The sequence below is a fragment of the Mobula hypostoma genome, chromosome 9 (genome assembly GCF_963921235.1).
Source record: "Mobula hypostoma chromosome 9, sMobHyp1.1, whole genome shotgun sequence".
Lineage (NCBI taxonomy): Eukaryota > Metazoa > Chordata > Chondrichthyes > Myliobatiformes > Myliobatidae > Mobula > Mobula hypostoma.
The window spans coordinates 48,232,044-48,251,210 of record NC_086105.1 but is presented as its reverse complement, the minus strand read 5'-3'; the positions used below and the strand labels follow the sequence as shown (position 1 = coordinate 48,251,210).

Genomic DNA, 19,167 nt, shown 5'->3' with positions numbered 1-19,167 from the left:
AAAAAAGGGTAGAGAGCTGGAAGGGTTAAAGATGTTGTGGTGGCGGGGGGGTGCAAGGGTGTGGAGAAGTGAAATTCCACAGCTTGGAGTCTTGTCAGCTGACATCTCACCAATCATTCGTGGAGAAACTTAATTTAGAGATTTGGTAAATAGTAAGGTTATGACATGAAGTTTTCCTTTTTACATCACTCTTTGGGTTTTCTGACTGATGGTATCCATTCTTCCTTACTGAGAATTAACGTATTGCTCATAGTTCTTTATAGGAGAACAATCTGCTTCTGTGATGTTTCCCTTACCTCCATGGAGACAGTGTATTACTGTATATTACCACAGTACTGTGTGAACATCTTAGGTATACATATAGAGATAGAGCTAGGGTGCCTAAGATTTTTGCATGGTACTGTATTTGTCAATGTGAAGCAGAGAGCAAGTTTGTAAATCTGGTGTCAGCAAAGGGTATTGGGACTGGTGAGGGTGAAGTGCAGCGGGAAGGGTGTGGGGCAGGTGGCAGAGGGGAGTACTAGGGCAAGGGATGGTGCAGGTGCAGACACACCCAGCCCTGAGACACCAGGCAGCGTCATTTGATTCCAAACAATTGGTTTATTGATCATTACAGAATGTCTCTCTGGAGCTTATCGTTCCCTCGCCCCTCGCCCTTCCCCCCTCCCCTCTCCCTTCTCCTTTTCCCAACCACAGTAGATACCTGGATCAGAATCAGTCCACAGTAGATACCTGGATCAGAATCAGGTGTATCATCACTCACATATGTCACGAAATTTGTTTTTTTTTGCAGCAGTACAGTACAATATATAAACTTACTACAATATTGCACAAAAGTCTTGGGCCCATATATATAGCTAGGGTACCTAAGACTTTTGCACAGTACTGTAGTAATTTATCATATTATTGTATTACCGCATACATATATGTTTCTGCTACATTTTCCTTATTTCCTTAAGACAGTGAACAATATCACCAAATATTACCATATATTATATCACATTATATTACAGTATTGCCATATGCAAATACCAGTCTGCAACATTTTACTTTCTTCCACGGAGGCAATGTACTCAACAAGGGAGATATCAATCAGTTCTGAAAGCTGAGAAGATGAAGCAGAATCCCTGAATGAACACCCAGCAATCTTGTGCTATTGTCAACCTTCAAATGAAATGTCATAGAAATCCACATTCAGTCTGTTCAGATGAAGGTGAGAGAGATGCTGTGGTGCTGTGGTGCAAGTTGAAGAGCACTGCGGGGCCCTCAAAATCCTGGCCAGCATTCAGAGAATGCTAATATGCCAGCCTTAGATAACAGGCCAATTATACACAGACATTTATCTAATAGTGATCATAATAGGTTCAAGGTCATCATAGGGCTTGAAAGGGAAAAAAAATGTTAATCAGTTACTAAAATTCTAGTTTGAGTAAACTGACTGCCAATGGTAAACTGAGATCTGATAATGGATAAAAGTACACTTAATGGCCACTTTATTAGGTATACGAGTGCTACCTGATGTGGTCTTCTGCTGCTATAGCCCATCCATTTCAGAGTTCAATGTGTTGTATATTCAGAGATGATCTTCTGAATGCCACTGTTGTAACGTGGTTATCTGAGTTATTGCTTTCCCGCCAGCTTGAACCAGTCTGGCCATTCTCCTCTGACCTCTCTCATTAATAAGGTGTTTTTGCCCTAAGAATTGCCATTTACTGGATGTTTATGTTTTTCACACCATTCTCTGTAAACTCAAGAGACTGTTGTGTGTGAAAATCCCAGGAGATCGGCAGATTCTGAGATACTTAAACCACCCTGTCTGGCACCAACAATCATTCCATGGTCAGTCACTTAGATCTCATTTCTTGCCAATTCTGAGGTTTGGCCTGAACAACAACTGAACCTCTTGACCATATCTACATGCTTTTATGCACTGAGTTGCTGCCAAATGATTGGCTGATTAGATATTTGCAGTATTGAGGTGTATAGGTGTACCTCAAAAGGTGGTAATTGAGTGTACATATGTGCGGGAGGGGTTTAATGAAGAATTTAATGTGTGGAATAAAACTTGTATTCCTGAGGTTCAGGAGCCTGTTGACCAAAGAAAAGCAGCCAGGGCGACTAAAGAGAAAAGAAAGTAATTTAGCACCAACAGAAAATACTCAGAAATATTGGTGCATATCCCGGTAATGGCAGAAGGGAAAACTGGGGACAAAATACAAAAAAAAACTATTTAAAAAAATTTATGCAAAGTATTGTGCAATATTAACATCAACACCATGTTATATGTTCAAGGGAACAAACAACAACGTAGTAGAGATAGGGATCAATACGATGCAGGCACAGTTCCCTGCAGAAGGCACAACAATTCATAAGGCTGTCTTGTCTGGTGCCAGGATCTGGGGGCTGGAAAGGATCTTATATTGGGAGGGTGAGGGTTCATGTAGGTGGGAATAGCACAAACAGATCAATGCTCTGTATGGTCAGTGTGAGGGGCTAGACAACAAAATAAGGGGGAGAAAAGATAATGATTTCTGGAGTTTTGTGCAAATTGACCCAGAGCAATTAATGTTAGAGAATTGTATGCATGGCCTAAGACTGGTGTGGTAGACATGGGTTCTAGTTCATAGAGCATGGCAATAGACAGCAATGTTTCGCAGCCAGCTTACAAAACTACCAGATATACTGATTTAGAGCTAAGATTGCTGCAATCTGCAGCCTCAGATTTCCTTTTAAGTAACACACTTCTGAACTGTCTAAACAAACTAGTGATTACCATTTAAAAAAAATATTTATTTATTTCGTATTTGCACGATTTGTATTTTTTTGAACATTGGCTGTTTGTCAGTCTTTATGTGTAGATTTTCATTGATTCTATTGTATTTTTTTGTTCTACTGTGAATGCCTGTAAGAAAATGAATCTCAGAGTGGTATATGGTGATATATATGTACTTTGATAATAACTCTACTTTGAACATTCAAGCAAATCTTGGCAAAGTGGGAGATATACTGCTGGGATTGAAGTTCTGGTGAGAAAAACCAGGGAAGCTGAGAAGATTCAAAATTAAATAGTGAGGGATGGATTAAGTAACTAAGTGAGGTGTCTGACAAGGTTCCCCAATTTAGGCTCATTCAGAAAATCAGGAGGCAGTCACTACAGCAGTGTTGAAAACATGGAGATAATTTGCACACCGCTAACCATGGAACGGTGGAATGACTTCATTGGTTATTTTGAGGTCGTTGATAAATATTGGCAAGGAGAGCTGGACTAACTCAACAGCTAAATATTGCAAACGCTGGTTATCTGCCATTGACAGAGTCAGGTCAAAGTTGAGTTTGATATCACATGCACAAGTACAAGTATGCACAGGTGCAATGGAAAAACTTGCTTGCAGCAGCATTGCAGGCGCTGAGCAATGCATAGCAAGTCAGGCAACTTTTGCAGAGAGTTAGAAGGAGTTAAGCTTTCAGGTCAAGGTAGTTGTAGTAATAATGTGATCACCCCAGTCCTGTATGATGTTCTCCTCAGGGGTTGTCTATTGATGGGTACTCATGTGGCTGTAGAGGCCGATCTGGGATCCTGATATTCAGGTGCAGTGTGGGCAAGTGTAAGTGGTGGCTGTGGTTAGTGGTTGTGTCTTTTGGTTGTTCAATCCCTCATTTCACAGCTGCTGCTTGCTCTCTGAACCTTTCGTTGAAACCGGGATAAGAAAGCAAACAGGCATCTCATCTGAAAATTGGTACCCCTGGCATTGCAGTGTTTGTTGAGTACTACACTGGGATGTCAGCTGGGATCTTATGTTTAATTGTGACATGAAACTGAAACATACTGACTCAAAAGTAAATGCATCACCCACTGAGTCACAGCTGACACTGACACCATCTGTTCTGCAAGATCTACACACGGAAGCAATTCACCTGTGATTTGTCTCCAGGGGTCTCTGTAATGAAAAAAAAATAATAATCTTCAATTCCAGGAGAATTTGGGAGGACCCTGGAACAGCAAAAAGACAAAAGTGGAAATCTGAAATACAAACAGAAATTGCTGGAAATACTGAAATGGTGAGACATCATATGCAGAGAGAAAAACAGAGTTCATCTTTCAGGACAAAACTGAGAAAATATATTTTAAATTGCAGAGAAGGTAGAGAGATGGCAAGAACAAAGAGAATGTCTATATTTGGTAATCGGTTTATTATTGTCACATGTACCAAGATACAGTGAAAAGCTTTTGTTTGTATGCCAGCCAGACATAGGTATATCAATCACAAACAAGAGAAAATCTGCACATGCTGGAAATCCAAGTAACACACAAAATGCTGGTGGGCCTTGACCCAAAACGCCGACTGTACTCTTTTCCATTGATGTTGCCTGGCCTGCTGAGCTCCTCCAGCATTTTGTGTGTGTTACGTAGGTATATCAAAGTAGTACAATGTGCAGAATATGTTACAGTTACAGAGAGAGTGCAGTAGAGGTAATCAAATAACGTACAAGGGTAAACTAAATAATAGAGTTCATCTTTTAGTGTGTGAGAGGCACTGTTCCCTCAAAACTGTGTGGGTGCAAGGCTGCACAGAAACTGAAATGCTCCCACACACATAGCCTTTGTTGCCACGCAGCTGGAGTAAAGACAGACAAGAAAATGTTTACGAAATGCGAGAGATTTTCTTTGTTGTACTGTATTTCATTATGCTGTTCAATTAATAAATAAAATCAGAAGGGTCACATCTTGAAACGTCGACTGTAATTTTTTCCATGGATGCTGTCTGGCCTGCTAAGTTCCTCAGCATTTTTTCTGTGTTGCGAGCATCTGACTAGGATGTTTTCAATGGACAGAGCCTGAGAAAGACTGAAATGGCGGTGTTGCCGGCCACAATAGAAACCTTTTTAATTGCAGCTGATCTGTCTGAGATAAGCACCCGGCCAGGACAGACCTAAGAATGCCAAGTTTTGCAAACCGATGATCGATTACAAGTGAGAGATGCGTTTGTGGCAGGGTCTGCAAGAAACTGCATGGCCTAAAATTACATCAGGCCAAGATGAAATGCCTGGAGCAGGAGAGAGTAATCCAGTGCTCAGGATACACTCTCAGTGAGGCGCAGGGGGAGGCTGGTCCAGAGCCACCCCACATTGACCAGCACTTCCAAGTGCCAGGAAATCCAACTCCAGGCAACGTAGCAGACTGCAGGTGGGTTAACTGGGCTCCAGCAAGCCACTGGAGAGAGTGGCTGCAGTTTGAGGAGGTCATAGTCCACCTATAGATGTTGAGTGAAGAGATTTTGCTGGCTGCTCGCTCTACATGTTCTCTCCTTGGCATTACGAGGGCCGCAAAGAGAAGAGCCATCAGGACCATGACAGAGGCTGCTAGGCGGGCCTCTAGATGCTATGAATCAAGAGGCGTGACCCGTGGACCAATGGAGAGTGAGCAGCATCAAGTTCCTGGGTGTCAAGATCTCTGAGGATCTAACCTGGTCCCAACACATTCATGTAGTCATAAAGAAGGCAAGACAGCAGCTATACTTTATTAGGAGTTTCAAGAGATTTGGTATGTCAACAAATACACTCAAAAACTTCTATAGATGTACCGTGGAGAGCATTCTGACAGGCTGCATCACTGTCTGGTATGGGGTATGGGGGGAGCTACTGCACAGGACTGAAAGAAGCTGCAGAAGGTTGTAAATCTAATCAGCTCCATCTTGGGCACCCAGGACATATTTAGGAAGCGGTGTCTCAGAAAGGCAGGTCCATTATTAAAGACCTCCAGCACCCAGGACATGCCCTTTCTCACTGTTACTATCAGGCAGGAGGTACAGAAGCCTGAAGGCACACACTCAGTGATTCAGGAACAGCTTCTTCCCCTCTGCCATACAATTCCTAAATGGACATTGAACCCTTGGATGCTCCCTCACTTTTAAAAAAATATACAGTATTTCTGTTTTTGCATGTTTTAAAAAAATCTATTCAATATACGTAATTGATTTACTTGTTTATTTATTATTATGTTTAATTTCTTATTATTTTTTTCTCTCTCTCTCTCTGCTAGATTATGTATTGCATTGAACTACTGCTGCTAAGTTAACAAATTTCACGTCACAGGCCGGTGATAATAAACCTGATTCAGATTCTGCTGCGACACAAGCCAGGACCTGGCTGGGTCGCCTGGGCAAGGGTGTCTGATGTTGAAACACCTGATGACCCCGGGTTACTCCCCTGGTGATGTGTCCTAGCACACCTCAGATGTATCTCAGCATCACAGAGATGCAAATATATGGAGATAATTGAATACAAACACGAGATGGTAAAAACAATGGGAAAATGAGATACAGAAACCGTACACGCTGGAAATCCAATATAAAGTACTGCAGATATTAGGTGGCATACTCCATAGATCAGGCAGCATCTGGGGACACATAAACAGTTCACATTTAAGATCAATGAACTTTCACAATACTTTCTTTTCTCTCCAGAAGTGCTGCTTGGTTTGTCATTTCTCGCATGTCTTTGCAGATTTACAATACAGTGCTTGCATTTCTTCTTCCTTTTCAATTTTCCCTTGTAACTCAAATTAGCATGCAGTTAAAGCAAGCGCTGAAATCTTGCCCGTGTGTTAAGTATAAAGGTGCTGGTGAAACGGAACCTGGATATATATAGTTTTGGTGTTCTTGGAAGGGTGTGCTGGCAGAGGAGATTCAGTGAAGAGACGAGGGATCCAATATGATGCAAAATTTGCATCAATGCTCATTGGAGTTTAGAAGGAGAGATTATTTTATCAGTTTCCGAGGGAGTTTGACAAAAAAAAATGACCCCCCCCCCCCACGCCAGTGCGGGATTGAGAATAAGTGGTTGACCGTTTAGGGTGGAGATGAAGAGGGATTTCTTCTCTCTGCGGATCCTGAAGCGGAGTCATATACCGGGTTTCGGCCAGAAACGTCGATTGTTTGTTCACTTTCATGGATATTGACTGACCCGCTGTGTCCCTCCAGCATTTGTGTGTGTTACTTTGAATTTCCTGCGTCTGCAGACTTTCTCGTGTTTATGATATGCCGTCCATTCTTCGCTTTCCCGTTCAGATGAAGGGACGACAGCCATTTGCCTCCCGACTCGCCGAGTTCCTCCTACGTTTCTTGCGGATATTTAAACTTCAGTAGGCGAGTCACCGGCGACAGTGCAGCGCTCCTACCGAATTGATATTTCCCCAGTACTCGCACTGGATGCTGCCCGGATCTCGATACAAATGCGTTGAAAGCGAAGAGGGAGTGCGAGGAGCAGCGTCGGGTTTGAAAGTGGCGCCCGCTTTGCGTCAGTGTATTGGGTAGGGAGCGGGGAGCAGTCAAGGGTGGAGCTCAGTGCAGCAGCCGAGGACGTGCGAGAGACACGGGCTCCTCTGCTCGCTCTCCCTTCCCGGGAGGTGGGAGCCTGTACCATGGGGGATGCAACGAGGAAGTGAGAGGAGCCGGTTTTAGGCTGAGCAGCAGCCGCCGCCGCCGCCGCCGCCGCCGCCACCACCGCCGCGATGAGCAGCTCCAGCCCCAGCCCGGGATCTTGCCGTTTCGCCGACTACTTCGTGTTGGCAGGCATCGACACGGACAGCGGGCTGGAACCCGACGAGCTCTCAGGTACGTGAGCGGCAGAGCCCTCGGTCGGTGCCGAGGGTGCAGGTTTAACGGGGCTGCAAAGCTCCGTCACTGACTGTGTACGGCAATGAAATAGACTGTGTGCTTGTGTCAGCGTTACACAATTCAGACAGGGTGATTTACACTTGTTCCTGCTATGTGCCGTGGTTTGCTTCTGTTTAAGTTGGATCACGGTCGTTGTTGAAATGCATAATCCCCCTCTCCATCCATCCTACAACGAACCCTCCTCCCCCCCCCCCCCGGATTGTTTTACCGTTCTGCAACTCGGTAGATGTTGACAGTTCTTTCCAGACACCCTAACCCGTGGTTATTTTGTACATGTTGTAAGGTGGGCGGGGGAGGCATTGGTTACTGGGCTGTTCGGCCGTGAGGGGCATCGCGGTAGATTCTCTGTCTGCGATTATATATTTTCCACCAGGGGGAGATGGCAGCTGGGTAAATCGCAGGGAGCTGAAAAGTTCCTGGTCTGATTGTTCCCTTCCCTCTTTCCTTTCCTAAATAAGGGACTGAAAGGAACGTTGTGCTGAGAATGTAAGACAGTCTAATGTTTATTGGTTCAAGATGTTGCTGTAGATCGTCCGTTCGTGACTTAGCAGACCCACATCGTAACATGGGATTTTCCTCTCTGCTTTTGGTGACCGTATTCTGCAGTTTCAGCTCTTTTTGTTCTGCATGTAAACCTTGTTGATGCTTTGCTGGTGCACCACTAACAGTCATCGGACAAAGCCAGTAGTTTCTGCAGAGTACTGGGTATACCCGACGGGATGTTTCTCACAAGATGCAATAGATTGTCCACACCAGCGCTGGTTTTTAACACCCAACATAATCCTGGAAAAGTTCAACGGTGTAGTCTTTCGTAAATGCGTAGGCTTTTGTAAATGTGCGGCATGTTATGCTGCTTAAGTGCCGTTCAGAGTGAATTTTTTGTTTTTGCTGATTGAATCAATTTATCAGTGTTTTGTGTGTGAAGGCACTGTTGGGAGGTGGATTAAGGATAATCTCATTGAATAATAGAGCATTACAACAAAGAAACAGGCCCTTCAGCCCGTCGTCAGTGCCAAGTAGTTAATTTGCCATTCGCTGGACTCCAGCCTTCTATACCCCTTCCCACCCAATGATGGGGGAAGAGTACTATTGATATTCCGAACTGAAGCTGTGGACAGTCTTAAAGGAATGCTGTGTCCTAGAAAATGTGTGCAATGTTCAAGGCACTTGTGAGAGCAAGGAATATTTGAAATGCTGTGGAGCATCTGTAGTCAGGAGGTGTGTCTCACACTGAACACTAGACTAGCATCCCCATATCCTCTTGAGATAGTGTTGTACTGTTCATAAGAGGCTCCTCTCCCCTTTAATTTGGGTGTGAATGATCCCATGGCATTATTTGAAGACGAGAAGGGAGTTCTCCTTGTTACCCAGAAAGAATTTATGGATCAACCAACTTTCCAAAAATGCGTTGGTTGGTTTCCTAACTCATCACTATTTGTAGCTCTTTGTTATGTGCAAATTGGTTGCAGTCTGACTGTACTGCACTTTGGCAAGTAGTTTCAATGCACTTTACAGTGGTTCTATGGGTTGCAATGACCTGGTTATGAAAATCTGACCATGTGCAAAATCTTCCAGAAAATTTTAGAGAAATATTCAAAGATCATAGTAATAGTAAATTGTTTTTATGGTTTTCTATAATGACAGCATACGGTATATAGTGAATTAATTTCATCATGGGTAGTGTTAGGGTGATTATTCACTGAAATGAGAGAGTTACAGCATTGCAAATGTAGGTAGAGAGATAGGACATGGAAACAGACATTTATGCTATAGGGAAATTAGTTTGGAGGCTGTTCTCAGGAACTTTATGTAATTCGGGGACTGCCCCTAAATTAATTTCAAAGACTTCAAAGTACGTTTATTATCTAAGAATGTAGAAATTGTACAACCGAGAAATTTATTTGCCTACAGGAGGCCACAATACAAGAAACCTGAAATAACCCAATTTTTGAAAAAAAGACCACACCTGATGCACAGAAAAAGGGGGAGAAAAACACAAATCTTGCAAACAATAGAAGCGAGCAACAACATTCCAAACCAAAATGAGTCCGGGGCAGCCCAGAGTAGACCCAAGCCTTGGGATCAGTCCATCATATTAGCGGACACTATGCACAACAGCTGGGGGCAGTCTTCATAGCCTCAGCACCATGGAGAGAGGAGTAAACTTCGCGGGACAGCAGGCAAAATTGGCTTGTGAATCCGATCCGACGCCCGGTCTTTCCAGTATATTGTTTTTGTCTGGTGTATGGTACCGTGCACTAGGACCCGAGCACCGCTGCAACAGAAGGCTCCAGGCCTAGAACACGCTGCCCAGCGACTCGCTCCAGGCCCAAGTTTTGCTGCCCAGCCCAAAACTGCTCTCAATTTCTCCCAATTGGCCTGGTGCCGAGGTGATCCAACCTCTCTCATCTCTTGATAGTCTATTTTAGCTGCATTCATCTAAACAGTTGTGTACGTGATTCTGTAGATCATAGTTCATGACTTAGATGAATCGGTTAACATATGAATATGTGAAATAGTCTAACCTTTTCTGTGCTTCTACTTTGCTTCAGAAAGCTTGAAGTTATTGAAATGGGAGTGCCAGTAATTTTGTATTATGCCACATCAGTGTTCCAGAGTTTAATTTTGAATGTTTGACTCAAACGTACTGTCACCTTGGGTCCTTGGCAGCTGAGAGAGCACGGCTGACCTTGTGGATAGAGGATGCTAAACTGTAACCTTGGCCTGCGAATAGGCGCATATTGTGTGGGTGGCAATATGTGGCAAAATTGGTAAGGCTCTGCTTGTTATACCTACATTTTTGATGCTTGAGGAAGTGGACTTGGATGGAACTGAGATATCACCACTAACAATAGACTTCTCGCAATCATGGGAAAGATGAGTATTATAGACTAGTGAGCAGAAGAGTGGTGGAAAGAGGCCAATATCTCTGTGTTTGGTGATCCGGTCTGCACACAACAGTATTAAACAATGATATTGATTGGCTATGCAAACATTAAACAAGTTCAATTCTCCGTTGTATATAGGTTAGTGTTATGGTAATCACTGGGATCTATATCCATGATGAGATGCTGCTTTTCATTTAATGTGCCCATTTAAAGTAAATTTATTGTCAAAGTACATGTGTCACCATATACAACCTTGAGATTCATTTTCTTGTGGGCATACTCAACAAATCCAATATCCATAATAGAATCAGTGAAAGACCGCTCCAACTTGGTGTACAACCAGTGTGCAAAAGACAACAAATTGTGCAAATACAAAAAGAAAGCAGGATTAATAATCAACATTGAGAACATGAGATGAAGAGTCCTTAAAAATGTGTCCGTGGGCTGTGGTAACATACAATGGTGCAGCAAGTGAAATTGCGCGAAGTTATTCCCTTTGGCTGAAGAGATTGATGGCTGAGGGGTAATAACTGCTCCTGAACCTGATGGTGTAAGTCTAGAGGCTCCTATATCTTCTTCCTGATGGCAGCAGTGAGAAGAGAGCATGACCTGCTTGGTGGGGGTCTCTGACGATGTATACTGCTTTCCAGTGACAATGCTCCGTGTAGGTGTGCTCAATGGTGAGGAGGGCTTTACCTGTGATGGGCTGGGCCATATCCATTACTTTTTGTAGGATTTTCCATTTTAAGGGCAATGGTGTTGCAGCCAGACAATATACTCTGCACTACACGTCTGTAGAAGTTTGTCAAAGTTTTAGATGTAATGCCGAATCTTCACAAACTCCAAAGGTAATAGAGGAGGTGTCTTGCTTTCTCCATAATCACACTTTCATGCTGGGCTCAGGCCAGGTTCTCCGAAATGATCACACTCAGCAATTTAAAGTTGCTGACCCTCCCCACCTCTGATCCCCTGATGAGGACTGGCTCATGGACCTTGCTTTCAACAGCACACGAGAGACTGTAGATGCTGGAATCTAAAGTAACTAACGATCTGCTGGAGGAACTCCACGGGTCAAGTAGCATCTATGGGAGAAAAGGAATTGGTGATGTTCCAGGTCATGACGCTGTATCAGGACCCAAATCATCAACAGTTCCTTTTCTCCCATATATGCTGTTCAACCCACTGACTTCCTCCAACAGACAATTTGTTACTTACGCCAAGCACTGGTGTTTCCAGAGAACAGCTCCATCCTCCTTATTTAATTTGCTGACGACACTACACTGATTGGCCTAATCTCAAATAATAATGAGGCAGCCTTCAGGGAAGAAGTTATCACCCTGACACAGTGGTGTCAAGAAAACAACCTCTCCCGCAATGTTGTAAAAACAAGGGAGCTGGTTGTGGACTACAGGAGGAATGGAGACAGGCTAACCCCTATAGACATCAATGGATCTGGGGTTGAGAGGGCGAACATCTTTAACAGCGTAACCTCACAGAGGATCTCACGTGGTCTGTACATACTGGTTGTGTGGTGAAAAAGGCACAACAACGCCCCTCCCACCTCAGACGGTTGAAGGAGCTTGGTGTGGGCCCCCAGCTCCTAAGAACTTTCTATACGGGCACAATTGAGAGCATCCTGACTGACCGCATCACTGCGTGGTATGGGAACTGTACTTCCCTCAATCACTGGACTCTGCAGAGAGTGGTGCGGACAGCCCAGCGCATCTGTAATTGTGAACTTCCCACTATTCAGGACATTTACAAAGACAGGTGTGTAAAAAGGACCGGAAGAATCATTGGAAACCTGAGTCACCCCAGCCATGAACTGTTCCAGCAGCTACCGTTTAGGAAACAGTACCAGACCATAAAAGCCAGGACCAGCAGGCTCCTCCGGGTCAGCCTCTTCCACCAGGCCATCAGACTGCTTGACTCATGCTGATGCATCTGTATTTCTATGTTATATTGACATATATGTATGTTGTACCTACTACTTATTATAAATTATATAAATTGCACATTATACATTTAGACGGAGACGTAACATGAAGATTTTTACTCCTCACGGATACAAAGGATGTAAGTAGTAAAATCAATTCAATTCTTACTAATTTGTAAAGCTACATTGGAGATCTTGGTCTCTTCAGCTAAAACTCTCAATCACTTGAAATTGAGCATTGTGCAGCAATGGTTAGATACAAAGTGTCAAATGGTGCTGCATTCTGTTTCTGTAATGCAAAAACAAAGCAAGTTATAAGCATCCATAGAAAATCCCTGAGGTGATAGATGGAGTGCAGTGCCTGGCTTGCCAAAGTCGTTAAGTATTTGCATTTTATAGCTCAAATCATTATCACTGAATAGTTAAGTTAACCAACTGAGCCCTCAGGTCTTTTGTATCCTATCGTCTCCTATTCTAGGCCTGAAAAAATAATTGCATATTGCCTTTACTACTAGATTGATCTTATTCATGTTCATTATCTGAGTTGTTTAACACAGGAGATCATGAGTTATTTAGTGGCACGTTGACTTGGACAATAGTAGAAACAGAATCAGGTTTATTATCACCGTCTTTTGTGATGTGAAACGTGTTGTTTTGCAGTTTCAGCACGGTGCAAAGACATAAAATTATAAATTACAAAAGGTGCAGAAAAAAGATAATGAGGCAGTGTTCATGCGCCATTCACTCAATGTTTCAGAACAGCTTCTTCCCATCCACCATCAGATTTCCAAATGAACAATGAACCTATGAACACTACCTCAGTTAAAAAAAATGATCTAGTGCTTTCCTGGCATATATGAAGAATAAAATTTTCTCAGGTTTCCAGCCGGGTACAGGTATTGATTTTAACTGACATTTTGATGACAAATTCTGCCATCTTCATCAGGGATGAAGTCAGGGTATGTCTAGTCCAGTGCTAATTGTATCCCCGTCATCCATCCCTCTGGACCAGTTAGTCCTCATCCAATCAGGCTTCTGCTACCTCAGTATATTTTCCCTCTTTTTGCACAATTAATGTAATTATATAAATACATTGCAGTACATAACAATAAAAGTTATGGTTTATATATTTATAGTTAAGTATATATTTACATATATATATATTTATAATTTTTATTATGCATTGATGCTGTAAATCAACAAATTTCACAACTGATTTTAAACCTGATTTCTGAAATACGATTGTAAAGGGGAAAAAACCTTCTCAATCATTGTACATCCTTCTGAGTGGCAGTAACAAGAAAAGGGCATGTCCCAGATGGTGTGGATCCTTAATGATGGATTCCCCCTCCGTGAGGTGCTGCCCCTTCAAGGGTTGTGTCCGTAATGGAGCTGTCTACAATTCTCCACCGCTTTTTGTGATTTTGTACGTTGGCGCCTGCGTACCAGGTTATGGTGCAACTGGTGAGAATGCATCATGGACATTTGCAATGAATGCCCATTTGGTTGATGTAGCTTTTTAATATTTCAAACCAAAGATTGGAATTACAATATCAGAAGATAGCTTGGTGTGTTTAAAAAGAGCCAATAGACACTAGCACTTCCTCTCAGCTTCAGGTAAAAGTCAATGAATGTTTAGATTCACGACACACAGTGACTCCATATTTAATGTGGCTTGCAACAACAGAATGTTGGGAACTTTACAGAGTGGTTAGGCTGTGCATCACTTGGGTTATGATAAGTCGCCTATGAACCATTGGGGTCGCAGCCATCTCTTTCCAACGTGTGTTCACATCAGCTTCCAGAGTTTTATGTGCCAAATGTAGCATGAGACTCGTTACACACTGCAAGGGTGTGACACTTGCTGTTAATGTGTTTTATGTTTGTAGATAGTGTGAAAGATACCATGGTGTTATTCAATCAAGACTGGTGGGGGCACCATGGAGTAGCAACTCCCCCTACATCCCATTAACATCAGGACATGCTGATGGGGTGCAAGGGTTGAAAATTACCCGTTCTTTCAAATGTGTGCTGTTCTTTACAGTCTTTTTTTTACAGACTATTCGGAAATCCCACACATTCCCATAGTCACAGTTAAATTTGGGTAGAGGAATTCCAGATGGTTTTTGTGGAATATAAGTGGGGGATTTTGGTGACTAGGTCAAGAAGTATGGTATATGTCATGGTTCATCAATTTGAATGGATTTATGACTTCAGTTCCTCTGGGCCTGTTCGCATTATGAATGGTGGGACTTTGCAAAAACATTTGCTGTGTTACTGTGTAAAATAGCTGCACTGTACACTATATTTAATTATTTAATTTCTCTGGCATTTGTCTCTCCCCTCAAGGCAATAACAACTGAAACAAAAATATTCAGATTGTTCTTTGGTGTCAAAGGGTAACCAATCATTTCTGTTTTCTGTACAGTGGGCAGGTTGATAAAAATCCCAGCTTGCAAAATTTGATGATTACTTCCAGCATCTGGAATCTCCGTGCTTGTGGGGACTCCCGATTGTTCCATATATCAAAACCGATTTATGTTCGGACTTTCAACCCAGCTTTAACCATTACTCCGTCATTCCTTTCTATTTTGAAAGGCACCTTTTAGTGCAAGGCATAACTCCCCGTGCCTACACTGAGGGTGAGCTGCAGTTCAAGGGTAAAGAGAGAATCTGCTCCTTACCCATTATCAGCAAGCAGGTTCTTAGAAGGTTTGCAACCTCATCCTTGGGAATAGACTGGGACATTCATTGTTTCCCTGGCGTGCAATTTGCCCATCCTTTATGGCAGGGATTCCCAACCTTTTTTCTACCATGGGTCAATAGCATTCAGCAAGAGATCCATGGACCCCAGATTGAGAACCCCTGCTTTATTGGTTCTGTGCAACTCTGTCCCCATATCAGCAGGATAATAACTCAAACTTCAAAAGCAAGTTGATTAAACATGGTTTACATTCCATGAGTTTAGTAGGTTGTGAGGTAATATAATCAATGTGTTTAAAGCAATAAAATACAGAAAATGTTTGCAGTAGGACCAGCTGAGCATTGCTGGCATTTTATTTCATACTTCCAGAATCTGCAGTATTTTCCCCTTTCAATTGTTCACAATGATAACTTGCACAGATTGAAACATGTGCAAATAATGTTAAAATGGATTTAGAGAGGTACAGAATCGGGTTTAATATCACTGGTTGTGAAATTTGTTAACAATGCGGCAGCTGTACAGTGCAATACTTGATAATAGAGAGAAAAAGAAAAACTGTGAATTACAGTAAGAATATATAAATTAAATAAGTAGTACAAAAAATAGGAATTGAAAAAAAATACATGAGGTAGTGTTCATGGGTTCAACGTCCATTCAGAAATTGTATGGCAGAGGGGAATAAGCTGTTCCTGAATTGTTGAGTGTGTGACTTAAGGCTTCTGTAACTCCTTGAAGTTAGCAATGAGAAGAGGGCATGTCCTGGGTGGTGGAGGTCCTTAATGGATGCCGCTGTTCTGAGGCACTGCTCGTTGCGGATGTTAGCACCCATGCTGGAGCTGACTAATTTTACAACTCTCTGCAGCTTGTTTCAATCCTGTGCAGTAGCACCACCAACACCACCCCCCACCCCCCGCAATACCAGATGGTGATGCAGTCAGTTAGAATGCTCTTCACAGTACAGTCTGTAGAAATTTGTCAGTGTTTTTGGTGACATACCAAATCTTCTCAAACTCCTAATGAAATATAGCTGCATCGATATGTTGGGTCCAGGTTAGGTCCTAGGAGATATTGACACCCAGGAACTTGAAATTGCTCACTCCCTTCCTCGATGAGGACTGGAGTGTGTTCCCTCATCTTACCCTTTCTGAGGTCGACAATCGTGGAAACAGCACGGAAACAAGTCCTTTGGTCCATTGAGTCTACAATGACCACCAACGAACAATTGACATTAATCCTACACCGATTGTAATTTTTTATTCTCTCCACTTGCTCATCAATTCTGCTCAGCCCCCACTATTCACCTCTATACCAGGGGAAGTTTACAGTGGCCATTTAACCTGACAACCTGCACACCTTTGGGATGTGGGAGGAAGCTAGAGTACTCGGAGGAAGCCACCAGCTTCACAGGGAGACCAGCACCCAAGGTCAAGATTGAACCTGCGTCACTGGTATCGCAAAGCAATGGTTCTACTAGTTTCGCTACTGGCCGCTTGTGAGTGATAGCAAGAAGCACATCTTCGCACAGTGAGAGCAGGCGGGGCTCAGGTGACGTTGATACAGATTGTTCGGAAGTGTATTCCTGGATGGCCTCTCTTTTTTCCATTGACAATGTGGTGGTTAAGTTATCAAGGTACCTGGTCTAGCAGTCCAAATGTGCACTCACATCCTATTGCATCTAATCTAATCTAATCAGATGTGGAGTTGAAATTCAGTTATATCTGAAATTTTAAAAAAAGAATGTTTTGGCATTGAGTTGTAACAAAGATTCACCTGATTCAGTAGCAATTTCACAAGAGGAAGTGTGTCATTTTTGTCTGCTGTGGCCTGTGCTCTGATCTATCGTTGTGATTGGCATTGAGATGGCCTAAAAGTCATTCAGTTGCTAACATGGGCAAATGATAAAACTACCAAGAGGCTTGACTCCTTCCAGGACAAAGCAGCCCAGCCAGCACTCTAAATAATTATTCCCTCCACTACTGGCTGCAGAATGTTAGAGCTACAAATTAAAGATTAAAGAAAGATTAGCTTTATTGGCACATCTATATCGAAACACACAGTGATATGCATTGCTTGCGTCTGGCAACTTACTAACCCAAACCCATAGTCCTTTTGAATTTTGGAGGAAACCAGTGCACTTGGAGGAAGCCTACACAGTCACAGAAGAACATACAAACTCCTCACAGACAATGGTGGGAATTGAAAGCAATCTCATAGCTGACACTGTAAGAAGGTATTTCAGCAAAGGGTTTAACAAAAGTTAAGACAGTTGTTCTAGTGAGGAATTCCTTTCAAGGTAATCCTTTCAAGAAGCTTGGTTGCTGTGAAGTCTGAGGTAGGAATTTCTCGGTTAGGAGCTGGTTGACAAATGTCTGCAAAGGGGTGGACCTAATCACTTCCCCCTACCATGAGTCACTGGAAAAGATTAGTACCCTCGCAGGTGCTGTGTTGTATCTTGGGCAGAGTTTATTTTTTCCTGTTGCACACCAGTAGACTCTGTTAGCTGTTCAGTAGTCGATGCAGGTGTCACCTGTAGCTCAACTGGCAGCGTTTGTCCTGCTGAGTCAGAACCACTTGAACTTGAGTCCTATTTCAGAGAAAAGTGGTGCCTCAGTGCTGACCTGGATGCTGAAGGACTCAGAATGGCAGGTGGTGACTAGTGGGGTACTGCAAGGCTCGGTGCTGGGACCGCAGCTATTTACAATATACATTAATGATTTAGATGAAGGGATTAAAAGTAACATTAGCAAATTTGCAGATGACACAAAGCTGGGTGGCAGTGTGAAATGTGAGGAAGATGTTATGAGAATGCAGGGTGACTTGGACAGGTTGGGTGAGTGGGTAGATGCAATTTAATGTGGATAAATATGAGGTTATCCACTTTGGTGGCAAGAACAGGAAGGCAGATTACTATCTGAATGGTGTCAAGTTAGGAAAAGGGGAAGTACAACGAGATCTAGGTGCCCTTGTTCATCAGTCACTGAAAGTAAGCTTGCAGGTACAGCAGGTAGTGAAGAAAGCTAATGGCATGTTGGCCTTCATATCAAGGGGAGTTGAGTATAGGAGCAAAGAGGTCCTTCTGCAGTTATGTAGAGCCCTAGTGAGACCACACCTGGAGTATTGTGTGCAGTTTTGGTCTCCAAATTTGAGGAAGAACATTCTTGCTAATGAGGGAGTGCAGCGTAGGTTCACGAGGTTAATTCCCGGCATGGCGGGACTGTCATATTTTGAAAGATTGGAGCAACTGGGCTTGTATACACTGTAATTTAGAAGGATGAGAGGGGATCTGATTGAAACATGTAAGATTATTAAGGGATTGGACGCGCTAGAGGCAGGAAACATGTTCCTGATGTTGGGGGAGTCCAGAACCAGAGGCCACAGTTTAAGAATAAGGGGTAGGCCATTTAGAACGGAGTTGAGGAACAACTTTTTCACCCAGAGAGTTGTGGATCTGTGGAATGCTCTGTCTCAGAAGGCAGTGGAGGCCAATTCTCTGGATGTTTTCAAGAAAGAGTTAGATAGAGCTCTTAAAGATAGCGGAGTCAAGGGATACGGGGAGAAGGCAGGAATGGGGTACTGATTGTGGATGATCAGCCATGGTCATAGTGAATGACGGTGCTGGCTCGAAGGGCCGAAGAGCCTACTCCTGCACCTATTGTCTGTTAACTGAACTCTAAGCAACCTTCTTTTGTGAGTTCAGACATTGTAAACATTGCTCAATTTTGAAGAGAGCAGCTACGCCAGCATCATGACTACCATCAGCCTAGACCAGGAGTTCCCAACCTTTTTTATGACATGGACCAATTCCATTAAGGAAGGGGTCTGTGGACCCCGGGTTGGGAACCCCTGGTCTAAACTAGTGATCTACGCACTTGGAGCAGCCTCCGTAGATCCTTCTTTGATCATAAAGTTCAGATGTTCTAGTGTTGTTAAGGATTAAATATTAATGCACATCGCTTTTGTTTC

At 43.0% G+C, this 19,167-nt stretch overlaps 1 protein-coding gene across 8 annotated transcripts in view; it reads left to right on the top strand.

Annotated features, from left to right (window-relative positions):
• The first annotated feature begins 7,028 nt into the window (after window positions 1-7,028).
• Window positions 7,029-19,167, top strand: part of dennd5b (DENN/MADD domain containing 5B) — a 300,592-nt gene continuing 288,453 nt past the window's right edge. For 2 of the 8 annotated variants that reach the window (XM_063058247.1, XM_063058248.1), the window contains exon 1: window positions 7,030-7,613. In XM_063058247.1, coding sequence (XP_062914317.1) covers window positions 7,511-7,613 — 103 coding nt within the window. In that variant the 5' untranslated portion in view covers window positions 7,030-7,510. Of the gene's footprint in view, window positions 7,614-19,167 lie in introns of all 8 variants that reach the window. The other 6 variants (XM_063058246.1, XM_063058250.1, XM_063058249.1 and 3 more) reach the window with 6 other exon arrangements.